The sequence below is a fragment of the Berghia stephanieae genome, chromosome 1 (genome assembly GCF_034508935.2).
Source record: "Berghia stephanieae isolate SIO BIC M18660-M18661 chromosome 1, UCSD_Bste_1.3, whole genome shotgun sequence".
NCBI lineage: Eukaryota > Metazoa > Mollusca > Gastropoda > Nudibranchia > Aeolidiidae > Berghia > Berghia stephanieae.
This window is the reverse complement of record NC_088360.1, coordinates 46,785,557-46,804,418: the sequence shown is the minus strand read 5'-3', so window position 1 is coordinate 46,804,418 and position 18,862 is coordinate 46,785,557. Positions and strand designations below refer to the sequence as shown.

Genomic DNA, 18,862 nt, shown 5'->3' with positions numbered 1-18,862 from the left:
AAAATGAATGCATGGACATGAAAACGCCAATTAATTAAATAATTTAAAACAAAAATAACTTCCATAAATGGAATATATTGTAAGATATAAAGATGTAAAGTTTTGATGTGGATTGACGAAGTTATCTCTCAAACGCAGCAGACGACAGGAAGTGAATCAGTATAAGAAAATGGCAGCTTCTGTAAACAATCGAGGCCAATTACTGTTTTTTGGAGAGCTCTAACTTTTGAGTGCAAACATATTTTGCTCTGAAATTTTTAGAGAAGCTACTTTAATATGTATCTCAGAAGGACTTGTTTTTATTAAGAAGGACCATCTCTGGTTTAAAAGTTATAAGCGTTTAAACAAATATACTCTCTTTACACAGAGATTTCTCAAAATCATGATATAAAAAGATAATAATATTAGCATCATTGTATGTAGAATTTTATGCCCTTTCCAATGATATAGAGAGGTGGGCCTTTGGCCGACCAACCTCCGCTGCACGTCCAACTCGCCTTGAGCATGCATTCACGTAAAATATAAAGATTTTTTTTAAAAACCTACCTCTGTTTCAAAAACTAGCATCTTTCAACTTTCTAAGATACATTTTGATTTTTCAGAACTTTAGTTCGTTAAAAAAATACCGGCCAATCTGACCCGTTGAGTCGAATGAAAACGAAATTTTGTTGTTTACACGGTTCAAAGGAAATGTCGTAAATAAGCTTTCATGGACTTCCTGTGTTGTTTTTACAGTGTCACGTGACTTTTTTGAGAAATTTGTCGTCTGCTACAAATAATTAGACCGGTAGGGGGTAGATATTTTCGTTGGCGAAGAGAAAAAGTGAGTATTATTTCTTGGACTTGTAGAGAGGCCTAGGGTCCACCAGCAGTCAAGTTGATTGAATAAAAGGAAAAAAGGCCTTTTTTATCCGCCGCCACCACCACCGTGAGAGTGGAGGGGGGGGGGGGTGCATGCCGACGAGAGGGAGACGTGTCGATTGGTGACCTTGGTGACGTAGACATCTCAAGGATGCTGGCAGTTGCAGTTGCAGGTGTTCTTAACCCCTTAACAGTGAAGCTAATTTTTTGCTTTTAGATAGTAGTTTGCTTTTATCTTTATTATTGTTAACGGGGAATACAGCGTTTCCACCAAGAGAGTAGTCAGACTATCGCAACTCGGACTTCAATTGTCTATAATAGTTTTGCCGTTACTTGTCTTTTGATGATAGAAGATTTGGTGTTAGGTCAAAGATCGAATTTCGCCGCTAAAAGGTTGCATTGCTACTGGGTTTGCTCTTCCCCCCTACCCACCTTTTTTTTTCTTCTTTTTTTTTCACCTTAGTATTGTTGATTGCTGCTATTTCCTTTTTTATGATTAGCAAGTGCCGTAGGAGTCTCACTGGATGCAGGAGTACTGCAATTAACCCTTTGCCAGTGACACTGATTTTTTTGTTTTTCAAATAATAGTCTTCATTTATATTATTTTTTAACGCAGAAAAAACAAACGTTTCCACCATAAGAGCAGTAAGAATATTGATAAAAAGCGCTTTGAGCACGTTGGGTGGATATTGCTCTATATAAAAGCTCAAGTTTTTAAATTGTAATTTGTTTTTTGTCTTTTGATGAAAACGGTAAGATTTTATTTTTGGTCCAAGTAAGATTGATATTCGCCTTTAAAAGGTTAAGTTGTTTTGTTTTTTCAGGTTTTTTTTTGTTTTGTTTTTCAAATGCGGATACGCTGCTTCTTCCTTTTTTTTTTCCTCAACTGGCAAGCTATCGCCGTACTTACCCGCATGGCTTGCACACACAAAAGGATACATCTAAGTCACAAAACCTTACATCCAGGTCACAAAATCAGACAACTAGGCCACACATCAAGACATCTCTGTTTCGTTTGTTCCAAGATAGCAAAACAAACCAGACGTCTTGGAGTTCGAAAAAGCTTTCCATAAAATATTTGGTATTTGCAAGACCCCCAGAAACCAATTCCCTATACAGCTCTTGTGCACGGTTACTTATGACCTTGATTTCTTTCGTACCCACCCCCCAAAATCCCACTTATTGTGTGGTATAGGCAGAACATAGTAAAAAGCTGGACTGCCACATGCGTGACTAAATTGGCCAAAGAGAGAATCTATACTTTGGCATTAGACACCCATTACCTGATGTCTTGGTTTTTAATCCTAGCCTAGTGAGAGAGAGAAAACAAAACAATCATACATGTATCTGCAAACAACAGAACGTTTTCATTTTACATTGAGATGGGAAGGGGAAGGGATAACATTATGACAAGAGAGAGAGAGAGGGTGAGGAGAGAGAGAGAGAGAGAGAGAGAGAGAGAGAGAGAGAGAGATGGGCGGGGGGATGGGGGGATAGTAAGGGGGAATGGGTAAAGATGAAAGAAACAATGGGTTGCCTGATGACGTAGATCAAAGGATTGTTACAGCGGTGTTCACGGAGCGTACTTCGTGAAATTTTAACCTTTTACAGTGACACTGATTTTTTTCTCCAGATTGCTTATGCAGAATAAATCGTTTCCACCAAGAGAGCAGTAGTAAGAGTATATTTCGACTCGGGCTTCAATTAAACTATAAATCGCAAAGCTTTCTTTTAATGATAACATTAAGACTAAGATCTGGAGTTTGGGGAGTGTAAGATGGAATCTCGCCATTAATGGTTAAAATTGTTTTGATTTAAAAAAAAACAACTCACACACACACACACACACACGAGCGCGCGCGGTCACGACAGCGAGGACCATCACTGACAGAATGTTGCAACGGTAAACCGGTTTACGTGTACATAGATCCTGAGGCTAGATGCCCCGTTACCGTGTACGTAGGCACTCCCAAAAAAAAAGGAAGAAAGAAGAGACACACACACACACATACTCACACAACACACACACACACTCACACACACACACACACACACACACCACACACACACACAGTCTCGCATCCTCTACGGACTAATTTTGCGCACCAATTTTTACTGCACTTATGCACCAAATTGCATACCTATCTAGGGACACTTTTTTCCATATCTTTTTCTCAATAAACTTTTTAAAAAACCTTTGTTTTGCGCGGCAGGCGGCTGGCACTAGGGGGCACCAACCTATGGGTCAGACGAGAAAAACACACGATTTAGCGAGGAATGAATCATGAAAATATTTAGGATATAATTTCAAACACAACTTTTGAAATTCATCAAGGATTGTCTAGTACCGAATGTTTTTTGATAGAAAACAAATGTATCTTCAAATCTAAACTGCTTTTGACGGTAAGCGGTAAGTTTTTATTTATTTTTCTGTCCAAACGAATTATTTGTCCTGGTTATAGAAGCTAAGTATTGGTAACACCGGCTCAGCTCTCTAGTTAGTGTTAGAGAGCTGAGCCGGTGTTACCAATACTTAGCTTCTATAACCAGGACAAATCATTCGTTTGGACAGAAAAATAAATAAAAACTTACCGCTTACCGTCAAAAGCAGTTTAGATTTGAAGATGCATTTGTTTTCTATCAAAAAACATTCGGTAATGGACAATCCTTGATGAATTTCAAAAGTTGTGTTGAAATTATATCCTAATTGTTTTCATGATTAATTCCTCGGGAAATCGTGTGGGTCCCGTTTCTGTTATCAAGGTTCCGCCTAGCCAGGCAGGGTTGCCAGATCATTTTTGAGTAAGAGACCAAACTAGCTATAGCAAGAGGCCAGATTCCTCGGCAGGAGCCCAAATACCACCAAACCCACCTTAGCCTCGCGAAAACTCTTTAGATTTGTTAAACAATTTAGATAGGATAAGGAAAATTCGTATATATAGAAGCATTAGCAAATGCAATCTGTGGCGTTAGCACGTGTTGCATTTAGATATTTAGATTGCCAAATAAAATAAGTTGGCTAGCACTATTCAGTATCTGATACTGAATAGTGGTTTTGCACTATTCAGTATCAGATACTGAATAGCGGTTTTCCACTATTCAGTATCTGATACTGAATAGTGGTTTTGTACTATTCAGTATCTGACACTGAATAGTGGTTTTGCACTATAATACGGTGTTTTTTTTCTGAAACCTGACAAAGTTATGGGAAGAGGGCAGCTGTGGGAGTAAATCTGGGACTCAGAGAAGTGTACACCTGTGGGGAGTGAACCCGGGACTGGGTTTCGTCGGGCTTCGTAATAAAAAGCAATTACTTTTTTACGAAACCCGACGACACCTGGCAATATCCGGCAAAGTTATGGGAGGTATGCAGCAGCGTGTGTGTGTGTGTAAGGGGGGGGGGGGGGGGGGGGGCGAGAGGAGGGATGAACCTGAGATTCAGGGAAGTGTACACCAGTGGGGAGTGAACCTGGGACTCTGGGTTTTGTAAAACAGCAATAACAAAATGGGGGAGGGGGGGGGGGGGTTACGTTTTTACGAAACCCGACAATATGCGGCAAAGTTATGGAAAGTAGGCAAAGCGTGGAGACTGAACCTGAGACAGTGAAGTGTACACCAGTGGGGAGTGAACCTGAGACTATGGTTTTCGGCGGCCTTCAGCTAATTTCATATAAAAGCAATTACTTTTTTAACGAAACCCAACGAAACCTGGCAATATCCGACAAAGTTATGGGTAGTAGGCAACAGTGGGGAGTGAACCTGAGATCCATGGAAATGTACACCAGTGGGGAGTGAACCTGGGTCTGGGTTTCGGCGGGTTTTGTAAAAAAAAAAAAGCAATTACTTTTTTGTTTACGAAATGCGCCAAATCCCAACAGAACGGGGCAAAGTTATGGAAAGTAGGCAAATAATGGGGAGTGAACCTGAGACTAAGGGAAGTGTACACCAGTGGGGAGTGAACCTGAGACTATGGTTTTCGGCGGGTTTCAGTGCGATTCACATAAAAGCAATTACTTTTTTACGAATCCCGGCAATATCCGACAAAGTTATGGGAAGTAGGCAACAGTGGGGAGTGAACCTGAGATTCATGGAAGTGTACACCAGTGGGGAGTGAACCTGAGACTATGGTTTTTGGCAGGTTTCAGCTAGTTTCACATAAAAGCAATTACCTTTATACGAAACCTGGCAATATCCGACAAAGTTATGGGAAGTAAGCAACATTGGGGGGTTAACTTGAGATTCATGAAGTGTACACCAGTAGGGAGTGAACCTGAGACTCTGGTTTTCGGCGGGTTTCAGCGAGTTTCATATAAAAGCAATTACTTTTTTACGAAACCCGACGAAACTGGCAATATCCGACAAACTTATTGAAGTAGGCAACAGTGGGGGGTGATCCTGAGATTCAGGGAAGTGTACACTTGTGGGGAGTGAACCTGGGACTCTGGATTTTGTAAAAAAGCAATACCAAGGGGGAGGGGGAATTACTTTTTTACGAAACTCGCCAAAACCCGACAAAGTTATGGGAAGCAGGCAGCAGTGGGGAATGAATCTGGGATTCGGACACCGATGGGGATTGAACCTGGGACTGCGAGAGGCTGATACCAGTGGACAGTGAGCTCAGAATGTACTTTTATTTCGAAACCTACCGAAATTGTCAAAAGTTATGGGAAGTGGGCACCATTGGGCAATGAACCAGGACTCAGGGAAGTGCACACCGGTTGGGAGTGAACCTGGGACTGGGAGAAGAGGATATTAGTGGAAATGAACCTGGGACTATGGAAGATGGATGCCAGTGGGAAATGAAGCCGGACTATGGGAGTTGGGTACCAGACAAGAATGAAGCAATTCCTTTTTTACGAAACCCGCCAAAACCCGTCGAAAAACCATAGTCTCGGGTTTACTCCCAATAGTGTACAGTTCTCGAGTCTCGGGTTTACTCCCCACTGTTGCCTACTTTCTTTCCATAACTTTGTCGGATATTGTCGGGTTTCTTAAAAAAAGTAATTGCTTTTTTTTTTTACGAAACCCAGTCCCAGGTTCACTCCCCACTGCTGCCTACTTCCCATAACTTTGTCGGGTTTCGGCGTGTTTCGTAAAAAAAGAAACACCCTAAAAATACACATGTATTCAGTAAATAGATGTCAATTGTAGTCTAATATTCAGTATCTATTTAAATTATATTATTATTATTATTATTATTATTATTATTATTATTATTATTATTATTATTATTATTATTATTATTATTATTATTACTATTATTATTATTATTATTATTATTATTATTATTATTATTATTATTATTATTATTATTATTATTATTATTATTATTACACGTAAATTTTAATATAATACGGCAATTAATTCACGGAAGTACATCGCTCAATTAAAAATGGCAGAAAGTCTGTTCACATATTTATAATGAATCGGGTTTGTCTAAGATGACAAAACAAAAAAAAAACAAACAAACAAACAAACAACAACAACAACAACAACAACAACAACAACAACAACAACAACAACAACAACAACAACAACACAACAACAACAAATGAGACAAACAGAAAAAAGCAAGATTTTAAAAAGTAATAAACAATAGAAGAGCAAATCAATGAAAAACAACAACGAGATTATAACACATAAAAGATATTCGTAATAAATCGATAACTGATTAAATTACTCCAACTACTTGATTTTTAAAAAAATAATCATAATCATAATAATGATGATGATGACGATTACAACAACAAAAATAATAATAATAATAATAGTATGTAAGTAGAAATAATAATAATATTAATAATAATAATAATATATAATAATAATAATAATAATAATAATAATAATAATAATAATAATAATAATAATAATAATAATAACAACAATAATAATAATAAAAATAAAAGAACAATAGTATAATATCAACATTAAAGTATATTACAAGCAAATAAAATTATTAAAACAAAAGTTTTAATAGACAGAAGGAATTTTTAAAATATTGGGGAAAAAAAAAAAAAGTTATCCCTGCTGGGATTTGAACTCTCGAACCTTAAGCTCAGAGTCAAACAGCTTATATCCACCAACGATGGTGGCACTGAATATTTAGTGACATTTAATCATGTCTATTTAGACATTTAAAAATGTATTTGACTGCCACTTTTACTTTGTTATTTTGATCTATGTTAATAGCAGGAATTAAAAAATTACGATCAAAATATTTTTGCAACTTTGAATCGGGCTGTCAGTTACTGCACGTGTTCAATCTGGAAGTCGGTCAGCAGTTTATTTACATTCAACCGAGATTGTCGCACTTTTCACTCTCTCTATAAAAAAAGAGTTCCTTGCGGATACTGAATAGTGGCAAAGCACTATTCAGTATCTGATACTGAATAACCACTTCCAAATAAGTTTTACCGGTACCAGAGTAAAACGATATAACGGGGAAGGCTAGCACTATTCAGTATCTGATACTGAATAGTGGTTTTGCACTATTCAGTATCTGATACTGAATAGTGGTTTTGCACTATTCAGTATCTGATACTGAATAGTGGTTTTGCACTATTCAGTATCTGACACTGAATAGTGGTTTTGCACTATAATACGGTGTTTTTTTTCCGAAACCCGACAAAGTTATGGGAAGAGGGCAGCTGTGGGAGTGAATCTCGGACTCAGAGAAGTGTACAACAGTGGGGAGTGAACCTGGGACTGGGTTTCAGCGGGTTTCGTAATAAAAAGCCGGACGACACCTGGCAATATACGACAAAGTTATGGGACGTAGGCAGCAGCGTGTGTGTGTGTGTGTGTAGAGGCTGAGGGGGGGGGGGGGGGAGGAGGGGGTGAACCTGAGATTCAGGGAAGTGTACACCAGTGGGGAGTGAACCTGGGACTCTGGGTTTTATAAAAAAGCAATCACAAATTGGGGGGGGGGGGATTACTTTTGTACGAAACCCGACAATATGCGGCAAAGAAGTGGAAAGTAGGCAACGCGTGGGGAGTGAACCTGGGACTCAGTGAAGTGTACACCAGTGGGGAGTGAACCTGAGACTATGGTTTTCGGCGAGCTTCAGCTAGTTTCATATAAAATCAATTACTTTTTTTACAAAACCCGACGAAACCTTGCAATATCCAAGAAAGTTATGGGTAGTAGGCAACAGTGGGGAGTGAACCTGAGATTCGGGGAAGTGTACACCAGTGGGGAGTGAACCTGGGACTGGGTTTCGGCGGATTTTGTTATTTTAAAAAAGCAATTACTTTTTGTTTACGAAATGCGCCAAATGCCAACAAATTGGGGCAAAGTTATGGAAAGTAGGCAAATAATGGGGACTGAACCTGAGACTCAGGGAAGTGTACACCAGTAGGGAGTGAACCTGAGACTCTGGGTTTAGGCGAATTTCAGCGAGTTTCATATATAAGCAATTACTTTTTTATGAAACCCGACGAAACCTGGAAATATCCGAGAAAGTTATTGAAGTGGCAATAGTGGGGGGGGGGGGGGGGGGGGGGGGGGGGGGGTGAACCTGAGATTCATGGAAGTATACACATGTGGGGAGTGAACTGAGACTCTGGTTTTTGGCGGGTTTCAGCGAGTTTCATATAAATGCAATTACTTTTATACGAAACCCGGCAATATCCGACAAAGTTATGGGAAGTAGGCAACAGTGGGGAGTGAAACTGAGACTCAGGGAAGTGTACACCAGTGGGGAGTGAACCTGAGACTATGGTTTTCGGCGGTTTTCGGCGAGTTTCACATGAAAACTATTACTTTTTTACGAAACCCGGCAATATCCGAAAGTTATTGAAAGTAGGAAAACAGTGGGGAGTGAACCTGAGACTCAGAGAAGTGTACACCAGTGGGGAGTGAACCTGAGACTATGGTATTTGGCGGGTTTCAGCGAGTTTCACATAAAAGCAATTACTTTTTTACGAAACCCGACGAAACCTGGCAATATCCGACAAAGTTATTGAGTAGGCAACAGTGGGGGCTGAACCTGAGATTCAGGGAAGTACACACTTGTGAGGAGTGAACCTGGGACTCTGGATATTGTAAAAAGACAATACCAAGGGGGAGGGGGAATTACTGTTTTACGAAACCCGCCAAAACCCGACAAAGTGATGGGAAGCAGGCAGCAGTGGGGAGTGAATCTGGGATTTGGACACAGATGAGGATTGAACCTGGGACTGCGAGAGGCTGATACCAGTGGACAGTGAGCTCAGAATGTACTTTTATTTCGAAAACTACCGAAATTATCAAAAGTTATGGGAAGTGGGCACCATTGGGCAATGAACCGGGACTCAGGGAAGTGCACACTGGTTGAGAGTGAACCTGGGACTGTGAGAAGAGGATATCAGTGGAAATGAACCTGGGACTATGGGACTACAATAATAATAATAATAATAATAATAATATAATAATAATAATAATAATAATAATAATAATAGTATAATATAAACATTAAAATATATTACAAGCAAATAAAATGATTAAAAACAAAATATTGGGGAAAAATAAAAGTTAACCCTGCCGGGATTTGAACTCTCGAACCTTAAGTTCAGAGTCAAACAGCTTATCCACCAAGCCATGGTGTCACTGAACTTTTAGTGACATTTAATCATGTCTATTTAGACATTAAAAAATGTATTTGAATGCCACTCTTATTTTGATATTTTGAACGGGTGTGTCTTTTTTACGAAACCCGCCGAAACCCGCCGAAACCCTGCGAAACCGCCGAAACCCGCCGAAACCCGATGAAACCCGACGAATCCCGACAAGTTATGGGAAGTAGGTGGCTGTGGGGAGTGAACCTAGAACTCAGGGAAGTGTACACCATTGGGGAGTGAACCTGGGACTGGGTTTCGGCGGGTTTCGTAAAAAAGAACCAGTGCTTTTTTACGAAACCCGCCGAAACCCGCCGAAACCCGGCGAAACCCGACAATATACAGCAAAGTTATGGGAAGTAGACAACTGTGGGGAGTGAACCGAGACTCAGGGAAGTGTACACCAGTCGGGAGTGAACCTGAGACTAAGTTTATCGGCCGGTTTCGGCGGGTTTCGTAAAAAAGAATTAGTGCTTTATTACGAAACCCGACAATATCCGGCAAAGTTATGGGAGTTTGGCAACAGTGGGGGGTGATCCTGGGAGTCAGGGAATTGCACACCAGTGGGGAGTTAACCTGGGACTGTGTAAAAAGGATATCAGTGGGAAATAAACCTGGGACTAAAGGGAGATGGATACCATTGAAAGTTGAAGCCGGATATGGGAATTGAGTACCAGAGGAGAATGAACCTGACACTATAGGGGGTGGGCGCCAGTGGGGAGTGAACCTGGGACTATGTAAAAAGGATATCAGTGGGAAATAAACTGGGACTAAAGGGAGATGAATACCATTGAAAGTTGAAACCGGATATGAGAGTTTGGTACCAGAGGAGAATGAACCTGACACTATAGGAGGTGGACGCCAGTGGGGAGTGAACCTGGGACTATGTAAAAAGGATATGAGTGAGAAATAAACCTGGGACTAAAGGGAGATGAATACCATTGAAAGTTGAAGCCGGATATGAGAGTTTGGTACCAGAGGAGAATGAACCTGACACTATAGGAGGTGGGCGCCAGTGGGGAGTGAACCTGGGACTATGTAAAAAGGATATCAGTGAGAAATAAACCTGGGACTAAAGGGAGATGAATACCATTGAATGTTGAAGCCGGATATGAGAGTTTGGTACCAGAGGAGAATGAACCTGACACTATAGGAGGTGGGCGCCAGTGGGGAGTGAACCTGGGACTATGTAAACAGGATATCAGTGGGAAATAAACCTCGGACTAAAGGGAGATGGATACCATTGAAAGTTGAAGCCGGATATGAAAGCTTGGTACCAGAGGAGAATGAACCTGACACAAAAAGGGGGTGGGCGCCAGTGGGGAGTGAACCTGGGACTCAGGGAATTGCACACCAGTGGGGAGTTAACCTGGGAATGTGTATAAAGGATATCAGTAGGAAATATATCTGGGACTAAAGGGAGATGTATACCATTGGGAGTTGAAGCCGGATTTATTTCCCACTGATATTCTTTTTTAGATATTCACAGGTTAACTCCCCACTGGGGTGCAATTCCCTGACTCCCAGGTTCACTCCCCACTGGCGCCCACCTTTTATAGTGTCAGGTTCATTCTCCTCTGGTACCCAACTCCTATAGTTCGGCTCGGATACCCACAGTTATCCATCTCCACAGTCCCAGGTTAACTCCAAATTGGTGTGCACTTCCCTGAGTCCCAGGTTCACTCCCCTCTGGCGCCCACCCCCTTTTGTGTCAGGTTCATTCTCCTCTGGTACCAAGCTTTCATATCCGGCTTCAACTTTCAATGGTATCCATCTCCCTTTAGTCCGAGGTTTATTTCCCACTGATATCCTGTTTACATAGTCCCAGGTTCACTCCCACTGGCGCCCACCTCCTATAGTGTCAGGTTCATTCTCCTCTGGTACCAAACTCTCATATCCGGCTTCAACATTCAATGGTATTCATCTCCCTTTAGTCCAGGTTTATTTCTCACTGATATCCTTTTTACATAGTCCCAGGTTCACTCCCCACTGGCGCCCACCTCTATAGTGTCAGGTTTCTCTCTCCTCTGGTACCCAACTCCCAAATCCGGCTTTAACTCCCAATGGTATCCACCTCCCTTTAGTCCCAGATTTATTTCCTACTGATATCCTTTTTACATAGTCCCAGGTTCACTCCCCACTGGCGCCCACCCCCTATAGTGTCAGGTTCATTCTCCTCTGGTACCAAACTTTCATATCCGGTTTCAACTTTCAATGGTATCCATGTCCCTTTAGTCCAAGGTTTATTTCCCACTGATATCCTGTTTACATAGTCCCAGGTTCACTCCCACTGGCGCCCACCCCCTATAGTGTCAGGTTCATTCTCCTCTGGTACCAAACTTTCATATCCGGTTTCAACTTTCAATGGTATCCATGTCCCTTTAGTCCAAGGTTTATTTCCCACTGATATCCTGTTTACATAGTCCCAGGTTCACTCCCCAATGGCGCCCACCCCCTTTTTTGTCAGGTTCATTCTCCTCTGGTACCAAGCTCTTATATCCGGCTTCAACTTTCAATGGTATCCATGTCCCTTTAGTCCAAGGTTTATTTCCCACTGATATCCTGTTTACAGAGTCCTAGGTTCACTCCCCACTGGCGCCCACCTCCTATAGTGTCAGGTTTCTCTCTCCTCTGGTACCCAACTCCCAAATCCGGCTTCAACTCCCAATGGTATCCATCTCCCTTTAGTCCCAGGTTTATTTCCCACTGATATCCTGTTTACATAGTCCCAGGTTCACTCCTCACTGGCGCCCACCTCCTCTAGTGTCAGGTTCATTCTCCTCTGGTACCAAACTCTCATATCCGGCTTCAACTTTCAACGGTATCCATCTCCCTTTCGTCCCAGGTTTATTTCCTACTGCTATCCTTTTTACATTGTCCCAGGTTCACTCCCCACTGGCGCCCACCTCCTAAAGTGTCAGGTTCATTCTCCTCTGGTACTCAACTCCCATATCCGGCTTCAACTTTCAATGGTATTCATCTCCTTTAGTCCCAGGTTTATTTCCCACTAATATCGTGTTTACATAGTCCCAGGTTCACTCCTCACTGGCGCCCACCTCCTATAGTGTCAGGTTCATTCTCCTCTGGTACCAAACTCTCATATCCGGCTTCAACTTTCAATGGTATCCATCTCCCTTTAGTCCCAGGTTTATTTCCCAATGATATCCTGTTTACAGAGTCCCAGGTTCACTCCCAAATGGCGCCCACCTCCTAAAGTGTCAGGTTCATTCTCCTCTGGTACCAAACTCTCATATCCGGCTTCAACTTTCAATGGTATCCATCTCCCTTTAGTCCCAGGTTTATTTCCCACTGATATCCTTTTTACAGAGTCCCAGGTTAACTCCCCACTGGTGTGAAATTCCCCGAGTTCCAGGTTCACTCCCCACTGGCGCCCACCTTCTATAGTGTCAGGTTCATTCTCCTCTGGTACTCAACTCCCATATCCGGCTTCAACTTTCAATGGTATCCATCTCCCTTTAGTCCCAGGTTTATTTCCCACTGATATCCTTTTTACACAGTCCCAGGTTAACTCCCCACTGGTGTGCAATTCCCTGACTCCCAGGATCACCCCCACTGTTGCCAAACTCCCATAACTTTGCCGGATATTGTCGGGTTTCGGCGGGTTTCGTAATAAAGCACTAATTCTTTTTTACGAAACCCGCCGAAACCGGCCGATAACCTTAGTCTCAGGTTCACTCCCGACTGGTGTACACTTCCCTGAGTATCGGGTTCACTCCCCACAGTTGTCTACTTCCCATAACTTTGCTGGATATTGTCGGGTTTCGCCGGGTTTCGTAAAAAAGCACTGGTTCTTTTTTACGAAACCCGCCGAAACCCAGTCCCAGGTTCACTCCCCAATGGTGTACACTTCCCTGAGTCCTAGGTTCACTCCCCACAGCCACCTACTTCCCATAACTTTGTCGGGATTCGTCGGGTTTCGGCGGGTTTCGCAGGGTTTCGGCGGGTTTCGGCGGGTTTCGTAAAAAAGACACACCGTTTTGAACTATGTTAATTGCACAATAGCAGAAATTTAAAAATAACGATCAAAATATTTCTACAACTTTGAATCGGGCTGTCAGTTACTGCACGTGTTCAATCTGGTAGTAGGTCAGCAGTTTATTTACATTCAACTGAGATTGTCGCACTTTTCACTCTCTCTATAATAAAAGAGTTCCTTATGGATACTGAATAGTGGCAAAGCACTATTCAGTATCTGATACTGAATAACCACTTCCAACGGGGAAAGTCAGAGGAAGCCAAAAAGTTGGTTACAGGAGGCCAAGTGGCAAAACCAAATGCAATTTGGTGCATTAGTGCAGTAAAAATTGGTGCGCAAAATTAGTTCGTAGCGGATGCGAGACTGCGTGCGTGTGTGTGTGTGTGTGTGTGTGTGTGTGTGTATGTGCGTGTGTGTCTCTTTCTTTTTTGTTTTTTTTTTGGGGGGGGGGGGGGGGGGGGGGGTGCGTACACGGTAACGGGGCATCTCGCCTCAGGATCTACGTACACGTAAACTGATTTACCGTTGCAACACATACAATAGATGGTCCTCGCTGTCGTGACCGCGCGCGCTCGTGTGTGTGTGTGTGTGTTATATTTTTAAAAATCAAAACAATTTTAACCATTATTGGCGAGATTCCATCTTACACTCCCCAAACTCCAGATCTTAGTCTTAATGTTATCATTAAAAGACGAGCTTTGCGATTTATAGTTTAATTGAAGCCCGAGTCGAAATATACTCTTACTACTGCTCTCTTGGTGGAAACGATTTATTCTGCATAAGCAATCTCCAGAAAAAAAACTGTCACTGTAAAAGGTTAAAGTTTCACGAAGTACGCTCCGTGAACACCGCTGTAACATTCCTTTGATCTACATCATCAGGCAACCTATTGTTTCTTTCATCTTTTCCCATTCCCCCTTACTATCCCCCCCCCCCCCCATTCCCCCACCCATCTCTCTCTCTCTCTCTCTCTCTCTCTCTCTCTCTCTCTCTCTCTCTCTCTCTTGTCATAATGTTATCCCTTCCCCTTCCCATCTCATTGTAAAATGAAAACGTTCTGCTGTTTGCAGATACATGTATGATTGTTTTGTTTTTTCTCTCTCACTAGGCATTTGAAAAAAAACCAAAAACCTGAAAAAAAAACAAAACAACTTAACCTTTTAAAGGCGAATATCAATCTTACTTGGACCAAAAATAAAATCTTACCGTTTTCATCAAAAGACAAAAAACAAAATACAATTTAAAAACATGAACTTTTATATAGGGCAATATCCACCCAACGTGCTCAAAGCGCTTTTTATCAATATTCTTACTGCTCTTATGGTGGAAACGTTTTTGTTTTTCTGCGTTAAAAAATAATATAAATGAAGACTATTATTTGAAAACAAAAAAAATCAGTGTCACTGGCAAAGGGTTAATTGCAGTACTCCTGCATCCTGTGAGACTCCTACGGCACTTGCTAATCATAAAAAAGGAAATAGCAATCAACAATACTAAGGTGAAAAAAAAAAGAAGAAAAAAAAAAAGGTGGGGGGGGGGGGGGGCAAATCCAGTAGCAATGCAACCTTTTAGCGGCGAAATTCGATCTTTGACCTAACACCAAATCTTCTGTCATCAAAAGACAAGTAACGGCAAAACGATTATAGACAATTGAAGTCCGAGTTGCGATAGTCTGACTGCTCTCTTGGTGGAAACGCTGTATTCCCCGTTAACAATAATAAAGATAAAAGCAAACTATTATCTAAAAGCAAAAAATTAGCTTCGCCGTTAAGGGGTTAAGAACACCTGCAACTGCTGCCAGCATCCTTGAGATGCTCTACGTCACCCAAGGTCACCATGTCTCCCTTTCGTCTTCATGCAACACCCCCCCCCCCCCCTCACCCTCCACTCTCATGGTGGTGGTGGCGGCGGATAAAAAAGGCCTTTTTTTCTTTTATTCAATCAACTTGACTGCTGGTGGACCCTAGGCCTCTCTACAAGTCCAAGAAATAATACTCACTTTTTCTCTGCTCCAACGAAAAGATCTACCCCCTACCGGTCTAATTATTTGTAGCAGACGTCAAATTTCTCAAAACGGTCACGTGACACTGTAAAAACAACACAGGAAGTCCATGAAAGCTTATTTATGGCATTTCCTTTGAACCGTGTAAACAACAAAATTTCGTTTTCATTCGACTCAACGGGTCAGATTGGCCGGTATTTTTTTAACGAACTAAAGTTCTGAAAAATCAAAATGTTTCTTAGAAAGGTGAAAGATGCTAGTTTTTGAAACAGAGGTAGGTTTTTAAAAAAAAATCTTTATATTTTACGTGAATGCATGCTCAAGGCGAGTTGGACGTGCAGCGGGTCCACCAGCAGACCAGTTGATTGAATGAAAGAGAAAAAGGCCTTTTTTATCCGCCGCCACCACCACCTTGAAAGAGTGGGGGGGGGGGGGGGGGGGATGCATGCCGACGAGAGGGAGACGTGTCGATTGGTGACCTTGGTGACGTAAGAGCATCTCAAGGATGCTGACAGTTGCAGTGGCAGGTGTTCTTAACCCCTTAACAGCGAAGCTAATTTTTTGCTTTTAGATAGTAGTTTGCTTTTATCTTTATTATTGTTAATGGGGAATACAGCGTTTCCCACCAAGAGAGTAGTCAGACTATCGCAACTCGGACTTCAATTGTCTATAATAGTTTTGCCGTTACTTGTTTTTTGATGATAGAAGATTTGGTGTTAGGTCAAAGATCGAATTTCGCCGCTAAAAGGTTGCATTGCTACTGGGTTTGCTTCCTCCCCCCCCCCCCCCCCCCCCCCCCCCCCCCCCCCCCCCCCCCCACCCTTTTTTTTTCTTCTTTTTTTTTCACCTTAATATTGTTGATTGCTGCTATTTCCTTTTTTATGATTAGCAAGTGCCGTAGGAGTCTCACAGGATGCAGGAGTACTGCAATTAACCCTTTGCCAGTGACACTGATTTTTTTGTTTTTCAAATAATAGTCTTCATTTATATTATTTTTTAACGCAGAAAAAAAAACGTTTCCACCATAAGAGCAGTAAGAATATTGATAAAAAGCGCTTTGAGCACGTTGGGTGGATATTGCTCTATATAAAAGCTCAAGTTTTTAAATTGTAATTTGTTTTTTGTCTTTTGATGAAAACGGTAAGATTTTATTTTTGGTCCAAGTAAGATTGATATTCGCCTTTAAAAGGTTAAGTTGTTTTGTTTTTTCAGTTTTTTTTTGTTTTGTTTTTCAAATGCGGATACGTTGCTTCTTCCTTTTTTTCCTCAACTGGCAAGCTATCGCTGTACTTACCCGCATGGCTTGCACACACAAAAGGATACATCTAGGTCACAATACCTTACATCGAGGTCACAAAATCAGACAACTAGGTCACACATCAAGACATCTCTGTTTCGTTTGTTCCAAGATAGCAAAACAAACCAGACGTCTTGGAGTTCGAAAGAGCTTTCCATAAAATATTTGGTATTTGCAAGACCCCCAGAAACCAATTCCCTATACAGCTCTTGTGCACGGTTACTTATGACCTTGATTTCTTTCGTACCCACCCCCAGAATCCCACTTATTGTGTGTTATAGGCAGAACATAATAAATAGCTGGGCTGCCACATACGTGACTAAATTGGCCAAAGAGAGAATCTATACTTTGGCATTAGACACCCATTACCTGATGTCTTGGTTTTTAATCCTAGCCTAGTGAGAGAGAGAAAACAAAACAATCATACATGTATCTGCAAACAGCAGAACGTTTTCATTTTACATTGAGATGGGAAGGGGAGGGATAACACTATGACAAGAGAGAGAGAGAGAGGTGGGCGGGGGGATGGGGGAATGGGAAAAGATGAAAGAAACAATGGGTTGCCTGATGACGTAGATCAAAGGATTGTTACAGCGGTGTTCACGGTGCGTACTTCGTGATATTTTAACCTTTTACAGTGACACTGATTTTTTTTCTCCAGATTGCTTATGCAGAATAAATCGTTTCCACCAAGAGAACAGTAGTAAGAGTATATTTCGACTCGGGCTTCAATTAAACTATAAATCGCAAAGCTTGTCTTTTAATGATAACATTAAGACTAAGATCTGGAGTTTGGGGAGTGTAAGATGGAATCTCGCCATTAATGGTTAAAATTGTTTTGATTAAAAAAAAAATTCACACACACACACACGAGCAGAATGTTGCAACGGTAAACCGGTTTACGTGTACATAGATCCTGAGGCTAGATGCCCCGTTACCGTGTACGTAGGCACTCCCAAAAAAAAAAGGAAGAAAGAAAGAGACACACACACACACACACACACACACCACACACACACACAGTCTCGCATCCTCTACGAACTAATTTTGCGCACCAATTTTTACTGCACTTATGCACCAAATTACATACCTATCTAGGGACACTTTTTTCCGTATCTTTTCTCAATAAACTTTTTAAAAAACCTTTGTTTTGCGCGGCAGGCGGCTGGCACTAGGGGGCACCAACCACTGAATCAGACGAAAAACACACACGATTTAGCGAGGAATGAATCATGAAATTATTTAGGATATAATTTCAAACACAACTTTTGATATTCATCAAGGATTATCTAGTACCGAATGTTTTTTGATAGAAAACAAATGTATCTTCAAATCTAAACTGCTTTTGACGGTAAGCGGTAAGTTTTTTATTTATTTTTCTGTCCAAACGCATGATTTGTCCTGGTATAGAAGCTAAGTATTGGTAACACCGGCGCAGCTCTCTATAATACATGCCATTTCATTCCACTGAGAAAGAAGAATGAACATTTTAAAATCACTCCTAAATTTTTTCCCCTCAAAAACGGAAACAGAAATCCTCGCCTGTTTTCAACTCGCGAGAGCTACTTCTTGCAAGTGCCTAATATTAATGTCACAATAAGTCATAGAGTAAACTGTAAAAATGTGGTTTTATAATTTTTATAGGTTTTTGGCGAATATAGAAGTACCAATAATAATATTAATAATAATAATAATAATAATAATAATAATAATAATAATAATAATAATAATAATAATAATAATAATAATAATAATAATAATAATAATCTCACCTTCAGCAATCAATCGCTTGACACGAAGCTTCTGGTTTCCAAGCTCAACAACTTGTCCGACGAAATCATTTCCATCACGATTCTGACCTGTCCCAATAATGCCTCCCAAGGCTGATTTAAAGAAGTCGGCCATTTCATATGGAGTTTACCATAGCCCAAAATGTCGAAAAATGTCAACTTCAAAAGTTTTAATTCACACAAAACAATTCAGAGAATAACAAACAAATTGTGAGAGGAAGAAATTGTCAAATATTATTATTGTAGCAGTACAGCAGGCGTATCAGCATTATGACGTCACAACGACCTGGATGCAATCATATTTTTGGTAGCTATTTTTT

General features: G+C 41.0%; 1 protein-coding gene across 1 annotated transcript in view; it reads right to left on the bottom strand.

Annotated features, from left to right (window-relative positions):
- LOC144976299 (cyclin-G-associated kinase-like) overlaps nucleotides 1-18,840 on the bottom strand; it is a 70,762-nt gene extending 51,922 nt beyond the window's left edge. Inside the window, exon 1 of the mRNA XM_078920495.1 lies at nucleotides 18,525-18,840. Coding sequence (XP_078776621.1) covers nucleotides 18,525-18,657 — 133 coding nt within the window. The 5' untranslated portion in view covers nucleotides 18,658-18,840. The remainder of the gene's footprint in view (nucleotides 1-18,524) is intronic.
- Between the last annotated feature and the right edge of the window lie 22 nt (nucleotides 18,841-18,862).